Source organism: Hylaeus anthracinus, unplaced genomic scaffold (assembly GCF_026225885.1).
Source record: "Hylaeus anthracinus isolate JK02 unplaced genomic scaffold, UHH_iyHylAnth1.0_haploid 0, whole genome shotgun sequence".
NCBI lineage: Eukaryota > Metazoa > Arthropoda > Insecta > Hymenoptera > Colletidae > Hylaeus > Hylaeus anthracinus.
The window spans coordinates 18,515,053-18,532,854 of NW_026533254.1; the positions used below are offsets into that span (position 1 = coordinate 18,515,053).

Sequence of the window (17,802 nt, forward strand, 5' to 3'; positions counted from 1 at the left end):
CGAGTATGACTCGAGAAGAGGCATAACGATAGATGAGAGCAATTGTTCATTCGTATCATTTTTTATAGTCGTTTACTGTGAATTAAGAGATAAATGATCGTTCAAGAGAGTCAACTTGGGCGCAGAACGTATCGTTGACGTTAAAATTAGTATTACATTTATTAGTCGCGTAATTACGTGGCTAGTTGTAAGCGTGCCGAACTTGGAGTAACCATGCGACGATAATCGAACGTAACCGAATATACGAGTCGTTGGCTCATCGACGAATCGATGAGAAATTTTCTTTTCTCGATTATAATGAAATAAATAAAAGTTTCGATCGCGGAGAAAGAGAAGAAAGAGGAACAAGAGAACGGAGAGAATTTGTAAGCCGACAAAGATGACGTTTATATAGATTCGATGAATTAAATGCAAACAAGATCAATAATCGTTATGAGGAAACGAGCAACAATTTATATAAGGTATTCTGTTTCTTCTTAATAATCATTTACACATTCAAGACACGCCAGTCGTTTGAGCGCATTTGTGAACGTGAAGGGTGGGAACAAGTCCTGTAACATATGTAAATACATTGTCGACTTATTGTTAGATACGAGTGTAACGATAAATACGACGACGTTTGCGTTTGCGAAGACATCTACTTTTAAGCGGAGAGAGCAAGCCGAGGAGCAAGAGTTCGCTCGAAACCTTGGAGTTTTGTCAATTTCGGAGAACGTCGTTATCGTGGTATATCGCGAGATTATTTATTGGAACGGTTTCAACAAGTTATTTTTCAATCGAGAATTCGCGAACGATTTTTTAACGATCCCGGGGTGAAGCAATCTCACCGCGTAAGTATCGTTAACAGGTACTCGAAACTACCTGATCGTACAATAATTTAACGACCGTAGTAATTAGCCAAATAATTAGCGACCGTTTGATCGTCGCACGTACGCTCTTATATTGTAAACATACGATAGTGTACAGTAGTTAGTGTGCTGATTGTTTTGTAAGATTTGTTTGTTTTTTTTTTCTATACAATAAAATATTGCTTAACGTACAACGCTTGCCTCCGCATTGAATTTCCCTATTATCGTCGACGATCACTCGATGCATTTACTGCAATCGACGACGAAATTGTCATTATTTAATTGTTTCAACAAGGAACGGTAAATTCATCGCGCATCGTTTCTGGACTGGTTCTTTTTGTTTATAGTCGTAATCGTAACAGTTACCAGTCCCAATTGTTTTCGATGCTCTCTTTGCGAAACATCTCGAAAATTCCTACAACTCGTTTCCATATTGTTTCGTAAAAAATATGAAGCATAATAGAAAGTCTTATTCATTTTACGATATTTATTAACAATTAACTTATGTACAAGTCTACACTCTAAAATTCAACCAACTCTCATAGACTGACAACATACATTTTCCGATCGGAAAATAAAATAGAATAAAAGTTTGAAAGATCGATCAAGAAAATGTAAACAGAATCGTTGGGTGATGCATCGTATGGGGGTAATTAAGGAATTATTTTTCTTGTACGATAAAGGGTTAATACTCCGTTAATAAATAGGTAAACGAGTAAGTAAATGGAGAATCGATATTTCGTGGTTAGTTATGTATATTCCTCTCCCGTGTTAACGCGTCGATTATATCATCGTCCATTACCTACGAAGTCACGAACACTCCAATAATCGTCGAGTCGCTGTAGAACTTGACGATTATTCCGTATCGAACGATCCTAGATCGTGTCTGAATTGCTCGCGTTGAGTATTCGACACGGATGTATTCCCTGATTAATTAGAAACGTGTCCCATCGATAGTCCTCGATATGGTCAAACGAACCATCGTCAACCATTGCAAATGGTTTGCACTTGGCTTACGGTGAGAATGAAGTTAGCGATTAATTGAATTTTTACTGAAGACGAAAGGTGAGCCAAGCCGGGCCGTATCTTATTGTCAGTTAGGAAAACATCGTTTAACCAATAATCTTTGAATCTATTTTAAAACGATACGATCGATCCAAGTGTTTTTGGGGATCTTGTCGTTTAAGAAGCGAATCTCGGCGAATCATTGTCAGAGAAGATAGTAGAAGTAGTAGAAGAGAACGATGAAGAGGAGGTATTGGAAATTAGGTAAGATCGTCTGAGCGGTTGCGCTGACGAGCAAAAGCACCGTTGAGTCACGGTGATGGTTATAGCGATCGTTGAGATCGACTTTAGTGTTATTTATCCGAGAACGGAGAGCTTCTCGATCTTTCGACGAGCGTCAGCCTCGTGTTTTGTATCGTTCGTGTCTCGGGTACCGATAGACCCGTTGACGTCGAAGGCAGACGACCGCGACGTTTCTCGAGGTGAGAGTTATCCGAGCGGATCTCTCCAGGAATCGGTGGTGGTAGATCTCCCTTAAATCTTCCAAATTGAGGGGTTCTGCTGAGGATTTCGGAGGATAATTTACCGTTGGAATGCCCTTCGATCCCGGAAATCGATCTGACCAAACTGGAGTCTTTCAGTCTCTTTCCGTCAAAGGTGATCAGTACCTCGGACGAGGACGAGGACGAGGAGGAGAATGAAGACGGTGACTCGTCGGGAATCGTGCTGGATATCGGAGGCAGGTAATACGCGTTTGAACTGTCGGCTGCCATTTCCATGTCCATATCCATATCCGTATTCACATCCACATTCACATCCACATCCACATCCATATCCATATCGTGTTCGTTTGAACGCAGTTTCGCGTTGACAGTTTTCTTTTTGGGCTTGTTGTTGGTGTCGATCGTCGGGACAGGTGGCGAAGGTATAAAGACCGGCTCGAAATTGTCGACTGGCCCGTGATCCCCAGTTTCTCGGGAAAGCGCGTCGTTTCGTTCGGTTCTCTCCGAGATTCTTTTTTGAGCCACATCTGCGGATCCCTCGACGTTTCTGATGATAGGTTTGAAGCCACCCTCGATCACTATCGAGTCGGGGTTGAATCCCGTATTTCTAGCAGGTTTTAACAGGTTGGTAGTTACGAACACGTTGGAAAGATCCAGCGCATCGGAATCGGACACTTTGGCTTCCAACTTGCTTCTTTGGTTGGAATCGATGATTTTGTTAAGTTTCGCGATCGGAATATCGCCGCCGGGGGAGGGTTTCTCAATCGTTCTCCTGTAAGTAGAAACGGCTGGCCTGTAAACGGTCTTCTTTCGTTCCAGGAAGACCGGTCTCGAAATTGACTGCAAGGGGAGGGTTGACTGTGGCATCGCGTGAGGACTCTGCAACATCGGACGACGCGTCAGCACCGGCCTCTTGACGAACATTAGTTGAGTCCTCTGCTCTGGCTGATGGTGGTGATGATAACGATGAGGGACCGGATAAAGATGGTGATTATTGGTTGCGTAACGATGAGGTTGAGACGACGGCTTCGAATATAGGATCTGCGGCCCGGTGACACCCGAATAAGCGTATTTGATCCCGTGGTTCAGTGGCCGTGGGTTATCTGCAACGAGGTTAGACAATTGCTGGTTAGAGGGCTGCTGAAGGAGTTCCTGCTCGATTTCCGTCATTTGCTGTCTGCCAAGAGAATACGAGGAGGGGGAGGCGAACCTGGTGCCTCCCATCATCGATTGTTCGCGATAGATCGGCGCGATCTGTGGACGATGATGATGGTAGTGGTGGTGGTGGTGGTTGCGATGATGTTGCACGAGATCCTCGTCGAGGTGCGCGTGATGGATTTCCTTCACGCGTACCTCGTGACGATGCGGCGCCGCGATTCCATGGCCGAGGTTGTTGTACGGAGGCTTCGAATCGAACGGGTCCTCGTACGACGACGATGATTGCAAGCGCATGTAATCGTTGTTATTATTAGCGGTCGTTAGTAGCTGCGTGTATGATGCGTTTAGATTTAGATTGCCGTTATCGGGGTTAGTCGTCGAATGATAGGGATAACGAAGCTCGTATTCACGATGAGGATGATGAAGTTGTTGCCGAAGAAACTCCGCCGTTGGCGTTACCTTGCTCGAGACGCGGATGCTGGAGCTATTCTCGAGATCTTCGGCGCTCGGTCGTTGCTGTTGCGGATCGACGTACACCTCCTGGGTCTCGCTGGCACCGGTTTCCTCGGCGTCGCAGCTGTCGAGAACGTGGATCTTCCAACCCAGGTAGCGATGCGTGAAGCACTAAAGCGAACCGATCGTTCATCCGAGATCGTCAGTACCTACACATTTCGATTATTGTTCGCGCAACAAATTTTAACTTTACCTGGTAGTAGACGGTGTCGGGCGTGTTTTCGTCCGGGGTCCACACCACGAGACCTGGTTCACCAGGATCGCACTTGAGCGTTAGAGTGCGTTGATAAGCACCGAACGTCGCAAACTCGTCGGAACGGGGTTGATTCTGATCGGGAAGCCAGTTGCACATACGTCCAACGGCCGTCGGTCGATATTCACCTCCGTGTCGTTCGGCACCCGCAAAAATCTTCACTTTCTGTTTCCCGGGATCGAATCGATTTTACTATCATTTATCGGTTACCGGCATGCCACGCCACGATTCTACTCGTATCGCGAACAAAAGGACGGAAAATGAACAACTTACAGCTTTCTCTTCGGGCGTCTTGTGTTGATAACCACCGACGGGATCGTCGGTTATGTAAAAGGGATGATAGAGAGCAGGTTTGTCGACATCTTCGCCACCCTCCACGAAGAAAGTGTACCTAGTGCCGCGGACCACGTAAATCTCCGGAATTAGAAGCCCGTTTATGTACCAGGAGATACCCCAACCGACGTGACCTAAGAGAATTAACGCAGCATCGATTTCACTAAACGTAGACAGCTACCCCCAGCTATCCCTAATCCGTTCGATTCTTACCGGTGATAGCAGGATATCCGTGCTTTCCTCCGGTTGGTCCCATCTGAGCGTAAAATTTTCCGTCGTCGGTATCGTTGCACTGGATCGGTGGAATTACCCAGGCATCGGTTTTTAACGCTGGCGCAGGCGTCACTTGTTGACGTTTAGGTCTTTTCGTAGTCGTAACCCATTCCTGTTTCGTAAAATCACCTTAATCTCTCGCGTGTATCTCTCGGACAGTTGAAAGTCTTCAACCAAGATATAATCTGTCGTTGTTAAAATGCAACCCTGGCAACCTTTCGATCGTTTCGAGTAACAAGTTGATAAACATTTTGAAAAAAATAAAAAAGAAATGATATTCGTGGAATGAAAAGTCTCGTATGATTTATGTACGATGTTGTCACCTGGGTGCCGGTCACCTTCTCGTTGCTGGTCACGAATAGCTGAGATTGCTCTTGATCTGGAACAGGACAATTCCAAACCGGTGGTCTACCAAAGTCGATGAAGCGGTCGGTTTTCAAATAGTCCGAGTGGAAGCTGACCTCTTGTCTCTCGTTCAGAGGACCGATGGCCCAGATGATCGCTTGCGAGCCGTTTGTCAGGATTTGATGGTCCAACTCGTCGCTCGCCTTCAATGGTCTCTGATACGTGACAATGCTGTATCCATCCACCAGCGCCGCGTTTAACAATCGAATAGAATTCGAGTTCTCCTGCGAAGCGGTGTTCGATACGAGTTAACGCATGTAAAGGAACGCGATTCGATCTTGTTATCGAGAACTTTCTTTTGCACGACGACGATGCGATCTAACGATTCAGCATTCATCCAGACACCGTTGCTCGTCGTGGTGCAAGTAGTCGTTTATAAAAATAGCTTACCCGTATGCGTGTATCGGGGCAACTGCCACGTCCACCGGAGCATTGAGACTTGGCGTCCAAGAAATAATCGACCGCGTAACCCTGAAGAGTTTGCTTGTCGACCCAGGCGACTACAACGTCTCCGTTAACCATCGTGCTTCTTTCGGTGTTTGCAGATACTCCGAAAGACATGTATTGTCCCTCGTCTGTTATGTTTCAACATAATAGCTAATCAATAACTAGAATAGTTTAACGCGCGATTCGTCCAATAGAAGAGCTCAATTTTCCCACGGTTCGGTTCGGTTCGGTTCGATGTCCGCGGGAAATTTATTTTTCATTATGCATGAAAGATCGGTTCGGTAGGGTGGCTCCCAATTCACCGAACGGGACATCGTCACGCGGTAATTAGACCGTGAAATGCAATTTTGTTTTGTTCTTTTTTCCGGAAGAACGACTAAATTCGACGAAGGGTACAAATGGAGCGTGCAATTATAGACGGTTTTCAGATTTTGCGTTGTAAGCCCTGGAACGCGTATTCCATATCCGGTTTTGCGTATCCGTGGTAGGAACGATGCGATGACAAAGCGTCAAGAATCGTTTATTTCAATTACGAACGAGTGTTTGATTTAGCGAGCGAGGCTGTGCAAGTTTTGTTGTTTTGTGCGGCGCGTGCGGTAACGCGGGACAGCACGGTAATACATATATACTCACCAAGTTTTCCAACGAGCTGACCGACTATGCTGTCTCCGGCAACGGCCCATCGTACCTCAAAAGCCTGACTGTTCTCGAGAACTTCACAGTTCAGTTTCGACTGAAATCAAACGAGAATGCGTTTACCATTCGTTTACTGAAACAACCTTGATCGCTCTGCGCGGTATTTACAACAATTCGGTCCGTCGAACTTGGTTTCGCGTCCTCGAAACGATCTTTCGTCGCGAGGAATTCGATTAAACGAAACAGAACGAAGGTATGTCGACATATTCTCAAGATAAGATAAGGAGATTCGTGTTTCAAGAAAAATACGTTTATTCGCATAAGTCTTAAGAAAAGATGTACAAAAAAATCGGTAGAAAAATAATCGCATCTTGTATGCGTGTATATGTGTGTATACATATACATATATATTCTATGTATTGTAAATATATGTATCGTTCTCTATGCAGGAAGATTCCGCGCTTACGAAGGAAGAAATGGCCTAGGCTTGAAATATTCTTCGACTCTCGGACCGACGTGCCTCTCCTTTTCGATCGCGAAACATAAAAATAATTAACCCTCGTATCACAGTCATAGAGCATCGCTCTCGTTGCTTTCGTTCTCGTCGCAAACCCGCTCGTTGTCTCGTTCTTTCATCTCAAGTGTTCGACTTTACAAAACTGTTGCTCCTTTCCTTTCGTTCGCTAAATTACAGAGGAAGACCGATAGGTTTACAATCGCATGCCGTTCGCTCGCAATTTCGTTCGATCGCTTGGTTATCGTAACAACGCCAACCATTTTCCGTATTAAACTGAATCGGTTCGGTTTTAAACGATAGAGTCCGTCGTTGTGTAAATATCTTATAAATCACAAAATCGCAACAAAATGCTCCATCATTTTTTTTTCACACTCGTTTCTTTTCACGCTGGTGTATTCTTATGGTTGTCGCTTATGTATTTACAACCCACCGACGCCAACGTATCGGAACAGTCTCGACGATAGTTGATTTTTTTCTTACGATCTAGCGTGTGCGACGAGCCTCGAGGCAACAGACCCATATACGCGTACTGTGTACATGGTATATCCAACCGTCGCGGTCGGCGTCGGCGTCGGCGTCGGCGTCGGGAATATCGACATATATTTCATGCGGACTCGAGGAGACGGTAAACCGTGAATTATGGCGACTTGTATTGTTCTAGGAGAGCACGATGCATCCACTTGCACGAGGAGGAGATTGTACGTCTGTTGGAATAGAATTCCAGAGGGGATTGGAGAGATTAAAGGCGTGCCTCGTAGGCATACGTCCGTAAGCGTGGGTCGGACTGCGTCTACCTCACCGGTAGGGTACAGTGATTCCATATCTGTAACATGTGTAACATGTCGCGTGTCTGCTGGTTGACGACGCTTCGTTTTTAGCTCAGAAATCTTTCAAACCAACTAACAAAATATAACGTCGCGAATCGTTTGTACGAGCAATTTACTTTATTCCAAATGTTTGTCTCTAGACAAGAATTTTACTTATCTCTCGTGCACGAACATATCCGCGTCCAAAGAATCCTTGTCTAACGGCTAGCCGATGCGGGGTGTTAAATAAATAAAGCAAAGGTCTCGTGTCTGTCCTAGTCCTTTCGCGCGACCAACTTTCCGAAGTGGCTGCACGCGACTGGTCGGAAACTTTGCGAACGAGCCTCCGGCTAATATTATCGCAGCTGTGCCAGCTGAGTTTTCCGTTGTACGGAACGAATCCTCGTTGGTAAACATGGCGGCCGGCTTAGAGAACTTTCGCTAATTTGTCGAAACGCGAGTTCGACCAAGTTTCGACGAAGCTTGCGAGCCGATTTACGACGGAGATTTATCGGTTGGTACGATATGTAAATCTTTTGGGATTGTTTCTTTTGTTTTCGAGTTGTCGAGGTCGGGGACATCGATGGTCGGGTTGGATATAATTTTTTTCTGCAAAATAGATGAACGATACGGAACAGCAGCGATTAGGCGACCAGCGAAGCGGAGACACGTTGGAAATTTATGGTGCGAGTTGAACTCGTTTAGGTGCTCGCTTACGGCAAGTATTCGAATGCGTTAATAGCGCACGAAAGAATCGAGCCTTTTATCGCCTTGGAACCGCAACACCCTCGCGTACGAATTCGCTAGTCGTTCTCCGGTTAGTGGGTTACGCAATCTCGATTGGTCCGCTGGTTGACTCGCGTCGAGAACAGACGAACCAACGGATCTAAACTGCTCCTGATACGCAGCGTCGTCTAGATTCGAGACGTCGTCGTCGTACCGAACTGTCGCAGCCGATCTTCCAGTTTGCTCCGGATAAGAGTTTTGTTGGAGCCGACCAAGTTGTTGCGCGAGCGGTTCCTGGGCTTGCGCGTTCTTTGATATTCGATAGTCGATCGCCTGAACCACCTGGACCTGATCTTCTCGACGGAGGATCGGTCGATAGGTTGTCGGACGTTGATATTGCTGCTCCGTTAACAACGCGCTCGCGAGGTAGGAAGAATGAGACTGCGACTCCGTTTCCGACTGCGGCGGCGACGACGACGACGACGACGACGACGACGAGGGAGAGAGCTCGTAGTGATTCGCCAGACCGAGCGTCTGTCCCTGCCCTCCGCGATGCACGTTCTGCAACACAAGGACAGAGGCAGGACGTTATGCACAGGCCTTTGCAAGCGAAAACATTCAGAATCTTTTCGACATTTTGGCGTCTCGATGATCAGAGTTTCTTTCGGAGTTTAATTTTCTTAGAAACCTCCTTCTCAAATTAATCTACGCCTCAAGATTTCGGTCCAATTCTTGTATTCGAATCCCGTTTATTTCGAGACATCGAGACACCATATGCGATATTTTACGCGCATCCGAAATTTCCAAGTCAAGCAACGTGAATTCGCTTCGCGAAATCTACAATTTCCGGCAATTGGGGAAAGACATATGTGTATATACATATATATTGTATATATATCCAAAGGGAACGTTGAAACATGGAACGGAGCGATCCGTGACGAAGGGCAGGAATGTTACGCGGTGAAAATCCGTGAAAATTGACAAACGCGTCGTTATCCTAGCGACTTTCGTTGACAACCACCATTGAGATATCCACTCAAATATTGACGCAGACAAATTCGTTGTGGAACAATACCGATACCAATAGTCTGTATCGATTGTTTTCGTCGAAAGGCTCGTTTTCGACTGGACGTTTAGACGGCCAAGCGTACAGGTTGCACGAGTCGTTGTTCGCATCGAATCGAGAATCACGTGAAAAAATGTACCAAGAGTTAAAGATACATTTTGTTGGAATAAAATCATTTTATCCGAGTGGGAATAAGGGCAGATTCGCGAGTACGGAACAAGATGGGAGAGTAAATCGGTTCGCGAAATGTTGACGGAATATGAAACTACGCAAAAGTTGGTTCCGAGCTAGGAAAGCTTACGAGACGTGACGCAGAGCATCGAGTTTCGACGCTAAAGACGATGCAAATCGATCGAGAACGGGTAAAAGCTTGTTCGAATCCCTTTCCTTCTGTCGGCTCGCGAACGTGATTGGCATGGAAATTCGTTGTCTGTACGATGTTATTCGTCGAAAAGTCGAGCAAGAACGTTGCTGCTGCTATACGGATACTTGGAGACTGCGTTACTATCCAGATAAATAATAGAATCGAACGTATGGAGAGAAACGAGAGCGAGCGTCGAATTGCGTCGAGGTCGAAACAAGATGATCGAAACGTATGCCGAAAGATTTTCTGATCGTATAGACGAATTTGACAGATATTACCGTGAACATTGAATACGTCCAAGCCGGCGTCTCTTCTTGCAGCGAGCTACCAACTACAGGAAGGCTTTCCAGCTTACCTGCGGCGAGACTCCGAGCATCTTCAGGGAGGGTGGCACGTTAAGACTCGCTGGAATTTGTACGTGGCCAAAGTCCACGGTGAAGGCCTCGCACCAAACGCCAAAGTGGCCGATCTGGTGGATCGTCAGGTCTCCGGGTAACGTGAGCACGATGGTTTTGCGATTGTACTGACGCAGCGGTACTACCTTTCCATTCTCGTCGGGAATGCGAATTCCTTGCGGTGACGGCGACGGGCCAGCTCCCGCCCAGAATTTCGCGTCTGCGAAACAGAATTCGACGATGCACTCGTTCGATCCGTTCGGTATCTTTAACTAGAGATATTCACTCGACCGGTTGATCGTGATGCAGCTTACCTGGTGCTTCGCCATCGTAGCTGAAGCTAGGTATCAAAAGAGTCTGAGCGTCGACGACCACGATTGGTTCCGAACTGACACTGTGCACACCGCTTAGAGCCGCCAGTTTTTGCGGTTTCGGGTAGTCGAATCCTCTTGGTATTCTGACATCTCCAAAGTTTACCTGAAACGGCACATTGTTAGTTTCTCGAGAGAGATTAGTTTCCATTATCCATTATTACCAGCAACTCGAGTTGTAACCATAGAGAACGGAACGCGACCCGACTCGTAAGCTTCGAAAATCAATGCCGCTCGGTGACCAAATTCGAGCGCATTTCGCTCTCGTTCTATCGCGATCAAACTTATCGTTTCGAAATTACATATACGTGCGCGCGTACACAGAGATTACGGTGTATCTGCTATCGAATAAATCGACCAACTGTACGACTACGAACTGTCATGGATGAGCTTGTAACGAGCTTTTTTTCGCGCACGTACGTCTATGTCTATGTCCTTTGATGTTACCGAGAACCCTTTGACATTTATTCAATGATAAATCAATCGCAACCACGTTTCACCGACCGATGTTTTCTCGATGTTCAATTTTTCGAGTTAAAATTAAACTTTCGATTCTTTTTTCAGCAATTCGACAATTTTCCATCGAGTTACCTTTCTTCTACTGGCACGCGTTGCGATAACTACGAACGTGAAAGTTGCACGGCAAGCAAACTACTGAAAACCGGTTTCCCGTATCGTTCGAGTAGAAGTGACGTGACACCGAAGGTCACGAGCATGATATAATTTATATTACCGTCAAAGTATTTTCACAATTTATTTCGACTTTCTATATTCTTACCACCGAAACTAAATCGAGAGCCAAATAGAGACTCGACCGCAACGTGCCGGCTAAATAGTTGCTCGTAGCCGTATAGTCGTCGGGTGCTACTTTATATCGTTTAGAAAAGTTAAACGTGTAAAAACGGCTTGGGGAACGATCTTTGGTGACGCGACGTTACGTTGCGTTGTCAATGAATGAATATACGTTACTCACAGCGTATTCGTCGCACCACACAGAGAACCACTTTATGTTGTTCAGAGTCTTGCCGTCGGGTAGCGTGAGCGTGATGTCTTTCCTTCGATATCTCTTCAGCGTGTCCGTTCTGTTGCAAATTGAGAAAATCGTACATGTCTAATCATAACTCTATATAGTAGTATCGATAAGGAACAAACACTATATGCACTCACGATCCATTCTCGTCTCGAAGCCTGATGCCATTTCCATTGGGACTTTTCGAAGTTCCCACGTAAAAGTAAGCAGCTGAAAGGGGATAACATATACATAGTTTGGTGTTTGTGGCGGCGTCGATGGAACGCGAGAACACTTTCCGTAGTATCCTCGTATGATTAATCAGCACGATTAAAAGTACAACAAACCGACAGTTTTCATTCCGCTAATTTTATAGAGCGTTGCTGCGAGCCAGTGCGTCCTTCGCGAACAAATGCTTTCGATCTTATCGAACTGCGGCGCGGCGCGGTGCGGTCGCGGTAAGCGTGTACGCGGGAAAGTGAGAGTAACGAACGAGTCGAAACTGAGACATAAGAGAACCTTTTACGGTCGCGACTGATTCAACTTTAACACTCGGATTGGATTTCTCTGCGTTCGAAGAAGATTCTGGAAAGACTCGAAAAAGTTGGAGGAACTATGACAAATGAATCTCGCGATCGACTTTTCACCGGAAGATACTTTGAAATTGGTCGTGAACAGGAACATGACTCGACACGGATACCGACTATTGCCGACCAAGAAAGACACGAATCCGCTACATGATCACGATGGTAGAAACGTAAAACGTAAAACCTAAAACGGCACTTCCATGTTACGTTTTTACTACATTCTTTACTCGAAATGTGCCATGTACGTAACCGATCCTTTCCGCGAGAAAGCAAAGCAAGCGCGATCGACGCGTGGTTCAAAATGAAAAACTTTGATCGCTGTAGGTACGTAGTTCTTAATTACGAACTTGGCGCTTCGCCGTCGTACGCGAAGTTCTTGATGAACAGAGTTCGTCCGTCCACGGCGTAAACTTCACCGCTGACACCGTGATGGAGTTCCGACAGCTTGCCAATAAGCTTCCCATAATAAGCTTCGCTGCATACCTCTGTGAACATAATCGAGATTGATTAATTTTCGCGAATTAACGGTCAGATACGAGCTAAAAAAGAAATCGCCCGTTAATTCATCGTATTCAAGGACGATCAACGTTCACTCTGTTTGCGACCCTGTTTCGGGAAATTGACCGTACGGTTGCGTCGTCGTCGATTTGCCTTCCGAATAATTAAACAACGGAAAACGAAAGCCATCTCCCAAAGAAAGATCCAGAACGTGTCACACGACTAATCGATTTCGAAACGACGCTTGTTGGAATAATAAATCCTATTGGTTGCGGTGTAGGGTAGTAGATTCGAATCGCGAATCGAAGATTGATTTTGCGACACCTGGATGCGCCGATCGTGATCGCTACGAATCGTATCGGTATGTAAAAGCGAGTGCCTCGAATTCCTGCTGAAGCTCGCTCGCAGCGAGGCATGCGGAGCGAATTCGGATCGTGTCGTGTGGCATCACGGAATGTTGGCCATCCATTCGATTCGATTCGATTCGATTCTGTCCCGTTCGATAGGGTGATGGGTTTCGTCGGTAAGGTTATTTCTTATTCGCAAAGCGCAAACAAACGTGTTTCTCTTGTTTCATCGTGTCGCGACTGGTAACGAATTCTCTAACTCACATTATACGAGTGAATCGTCTCGAACCAGTTTCCATTCAGATTTCGAACCGTTATCCGTGAACGTGAATAGGAAAAGACGCGGAGGGACAAGTCGGTAAACAACCACACGGCAAGTTCCGTAAATCGTAAAAGTTGGCCACGAGGAAATCAAGGTTGAAACACGCATAAATATGGATCGAACGTCAAGGCCGATCCGTGAATCGGCGCGGATCGTTGCGTTAGATGCTAACGAATAGGGGAACCGGTCGACGATCGATCGTACATCTAACCCTTTGATCGAGCGCGTACCGTTACGGCTCTCTCTTCGCGAACAGGATATCGTCCATCCCGACGAGATTGACTTATGCGTGCTCGAGCATAAATCCTGGACCACGACGCCGACGTTTCACGGGCGTTCACGTACACTACTCTGGAGTAAACACTGCCACGATACGTGGTCTCTTTAGAGATTCTAGAAAAATCCTGGCAATCCGAGGAAAATTAGATACGTCCTGAGAACCATCCTTGCGCTATTCGAACGTTTCGCGGTGCCGTTAACTGTCGCTTGTCATCGGTGATGTAACGTGCACGTTATGGCGTGTACTACTTTGTCCCTGCTCGTGGTATTTGATAATTGGACAAAAATACGTTGTTACGGTCCTCGACCGGATGAATTGCGGCTCGTTTATGCATCTTGATACGGCAGCTCGTGCATTTTTCCGTACAACTATTTTTCATAGAGGACGACGACTTACGTTTCACCGTTTCACCTTTCTCGAGAGTTTAAACATGGTTTCGCGTTAAAAAGTATTTCTTCTTCTCGTTTCTTATGTCAAATATGCCATTTTTGTCGTTTCATATACAGAAAGATTTTTATTTCACGATAAATACGTAAGAAAGAAAGTAAGCGTAAAACGATGAACGGTAAGAAGCTTGATCGATCGAGCGACAGTTTGATTAGAGGAGCGCCGCGCCGGCAGTGACAGCAGCACCAGCTCCGTTCTCCAAAGAGAACCGTCATGTCAGTCTCTGCATGTAATTTTTGTTACGCTTGTTTACGTCGCGTCGGCAGTTTGATTCACTCGATCGACGACGACACTTTGTTCCAAGATTACGGGTCAACGGTTGATCCGCTACTTTAAAATTGGATATTACCCGAAACGAGGTCAAACAAGGCAACTTTTTTCATTGATTTTACATGCTATTTACGATACACCTTACGTAATATAAAATCCAATGTTTGATCCATCCGATATTTGCGAGTGTTCAGGCTAACGAAACGAGTTCCATACGGTTGGACGGAAACACAGGTTTACAGATTTCCTCGATTTCCGCATTTTCGGAATATCAGGAAAGGACGAGCGTGAACGAACATGCGGTTTGCGAGCACAAGTCGTTTCGCGAATATAGGTCATAGTTGAACAGAGCTTCGTATCAATCGCTAATGCGAACCCAAAGCGTCGAAGCAGTGTCGGTTTCGAGCTTGGAGAGGATGCATTTCGTCGTTCCGACCGCGAGCCATTAACGCGTAATTATTGCTGTGGTAACGACACCGAGAGGGGATGCGATTAAATTGTTATCTACAGCCGTGATTCTGGAAACGCTCGAGCCACAGGAACGATAAAAAGCGAAAGATCGATGGACAGACTCGAAGGAAAATTCACGATTGGTACAGCACGATCGCAGCGCGAATTATATCGGGAGTCTCGCAAACACGAGTGTCCAAATTAGGTCAACAACAGCGAGTTAAGGTGATGGAAAAACTGGGCGAGAGAGGGACACAGCAGAGATACATATCGGACCTTTGACATTTCCATATGAAAGAGAAAGCAGAAGCCGAACAAGCGTAATTGCCAGACCGTACATAATGCGCGCCTCGTGCTAATGTCGCAACGCGCGTATTCTCCGATGAATTCGCGACGATAGCGAAACACCCATTTGATTCTATGCTTCGGAAACAAACATCTTGGACTGAAATCTCACAGTACGAGGTGAAAGAGGTGAAAGACGTCTGCGTCGTTTAATTTTCCAGAAGGAAAACTCGGTCCTGGTCGATGCGTTCGCGGCGATATTTTCTCTCTCTTGTTCGATGCCACGATCTTAAATTGGAATATCGAGTTTCACCTTTCCGTCTGTCGTGATTCTATCATTGACGAGATATCGAGACACGCCTGTTCCGGACAAATTCCATTTATTCGTCGAGTGTTTCGCTCCAAGTGGAACCGGGATTACGCGAGAAGGTGGCAAGCGGTCCAAATAATGCATGCAAGAAAGGATACGGGGCGATCATTTTCGATCCCCTCGGTCGGATCAGTTTTTCTCGGACGAACCAATTGATCCGTCGAAGCGTCTCTTTTAATTGAAACGGTACGTTTCGAAAAGTAAGATGAAAAGAGGCAGAATGTGCCAGGTCGAGTTCACGACCGATCAGATGCCTCGGTTACGGTGTCCATCGAACAAACGTAGAAACGTGTTTCCGCGCGTTCCACGACCGTGAACCACGGGAACGTTGTCGGCCGAAATCGTTGTCTTTTCTTCTACCACGTTTCATCTATCGCGTTGCACTTTCGCGAGTCGAATGTCGCGAAACTCTCCAAGGGAAAGCGGTCAAGAATTTCTTCGCGAGCTCGTTACGACCGCGATCCCGTCTTCTTTTCTACGCATCTTTTTTGTTATTCTCGCGGATCGGGTTCTCCTCTTCGCGTAACGATGCTCCGAGGAGAAAAGCGTGGAACGCGAAAGTCGCGCGGTGCGGTGGCGCGAAACAGACCGGCAAATCGAGATGCCACGCCGTGGCCAACGTCGAACGAGCTTGCAGATCTCGCGACCGTGTCGTTAATTGGCGCGAGCAATTAGTGCGTGCCGGATCGTTCGTTAGATGGTGAAATTTAATTTCTTTTCTTGCTACTCTGTCAATTCCTCTATCGGTGCGATAGCACTTCCATAACTAATCGCGTGGCTTCGATCCACCGTTAAACGTCATCGCGACAACGAATATTATTTATTCGATTTATCATCGATTCTCGCAATGAAACTACACAAACTACATATCGCGAGTGATGTTTTTCAAATATCGACTTTATTGCGTTGCCGTCGGGACGAAATGAGACGAGAGGACTCCGACGTCGACATCGACGCCGACACGACGCGGACGGGGTGGTTAAAACTACTATACGTGTTTGTACGCGCGTTCCTCGTAAATACGTGTGCCTGTACAAACAGTACCGCGTGACAAATTTGATAACTTGTCTCAACTTGTATGAAAACGTGAAAAATCGGCAATATGGGCCAACAATCGAGATGACGCAGATTCGAATTAGCCGTCGTAAAACGTGATCGGATTATCGTTACGAGGTGAACTCACGTGTTGCCAGTAGAAGAAAAACCGCTGCGACTAGACCGACAGCGGACAGCCGAGTCGAGAACAATGTGGGTGATGGTGTCGTCATGGCGTCTTCGTGGTTACTGCCGTCGAAAGTGGCCGTCGTGGCTCCATGTAGCTTTGTCGATCCCACTACGGTCACCGGCTCGCCTTGCTATACCTCGGTCTGTCTTTCTCCTTACCCCTCTCCCTCTCCCTCTTATTCTGTTTGCTTCATTTCGAGTCGCGTTCCTCTCTTCTGTTTACCACTCAACATTTTCCCACCTTGGTGAATTCACCTGATCATCTGCTCGTTGCTACTTCTCCGTGCTTTCGATTGTGCAACAATTTCGACTCAACGTGTTCAAGATATACGGAAGAACGACCAACGACGTAAACGATATCTATGTTTCCAATTTTTGTTCAGGCATCTGCAGACAACTCGAAAATGGCGTCCCTGACAGCGAGGAGAAAATGCAACTCGATACAAACAAACACGATTTTATCCACATTCTCTGTCTTTTCGGTTCTTCTCACGTCAGATTACGTTTTTTAGTGGTCTGGTAACACGCCGTGCGACAAATAGGAACGCGGTAAGATCAGGATGGAAGCAAAGAAATCACGGTTGTCGCAGTTTACGTCGCGTGGGAGATGGTTGATCGAGACGAGCCGAAAATAAAAGTGACAGAGGTTTCCGAAAATTGAACCTTGAGCCAAGGAACAGGCCATTCTCTTTTTTGAGAAGCTCGCTTCGTCGTTGCAAATATTTTCTATCGTTTCGTCGATTATCTTGCGATCGAATCATCGAGTAATTAGGCTCCGATGGCGTCCCGTTCGCGTTCCATTAAAGAAACAATGCAAAAAGGAAAAACGATACGGTTAAACGGGGAGAGATGGCAGTTACAGTTTGCATCGCGAGTGGAATCCAAGTTGGAGACGAGGGTATAGGTGTTTGCGGTGAGATGGGAAGTACAAGATGCATCGAGCTTGCGAGTTCCCGCTCGAAAGCAAAGTGGCTTTTCTTCTCGTTCACGGTCTCGCGTAAACAAGAAAGAGAGCTCGAACAAGTTGATGATCCGCGGAAAACTTTGTTTTCCCCGGCTAACTTTGTTCGACCACATAAAAACTTTTACGGAAG

At 46.1% G+C, this 17,802-nt stretch overlaps 2 protein-coding genes across 6 annotated transcripts in view; one reads left to right on the forward strand and one right to left on the reverse strand.

Annotated features, from left to right (window-relative positions):
* Positions 1-17,802, forward strand: part of LOC128896399 (crossover junction endonuclease EME1) — a 106,002-nt gene that overhangs the window by 44,280 nt on the left and 43,920 nt on the right. The gene's annotated exons all lie outside the window — the stretch shown is intronic.
* LOC128896382 (protein Skeletor, isoforms B/C) lies at positions 114-17,305 on the reverse strand. Of its 5 annotated transcripts, XM_054159745.1 has the most exons (14): positions 16,668-17,305; positions 12,563-12,700; positions 11,787-11,859; positions 11,593-11,701; positions 10,563-10,725; positions 10,209-10,468; positions 6,372-6,471; positions 5,682-5,866; positions 5,210-5,515; positions 4,827-4,998; positions 4,554-4,747; positions 4,221-4,445; positions 3,974-4,138; positions 3,299-3,459 (listed from the first exon to the last, which is right to left on the reverse strand). In XM_054159745.1, the coding sequence occupies exons 1-14, from the start codon at positions 16,750-16,752 to the stop codon at positions 3,442-3,444; spliced, it is 2,193 nt and encodes a 730-aa protein (XP_054015720.1). In that variant the 5' UTR covers positions 16,753-17,305; the 3' UTR covers positions 3,299-3,441. The 5 variants fall into 5 exon arrangements, 3 of the variants coding, with proteins under 3 accessions (XP_054015719.1, XP_054015720.1, XP_054015721.1); XM_054159744.1 differs by having other exon boundaries at positions 114-4,138; XR_008461977.1 differs by lacking the exons at positions 3,299-3,459; positions 3,974-4,138; positions 4,221-4,445; ... (2 more) ...; positions 5,210-5,515; positions 5,682-5,866 and having other exon boundaries at positions 6,375-6,471; positions 10,132-10,468.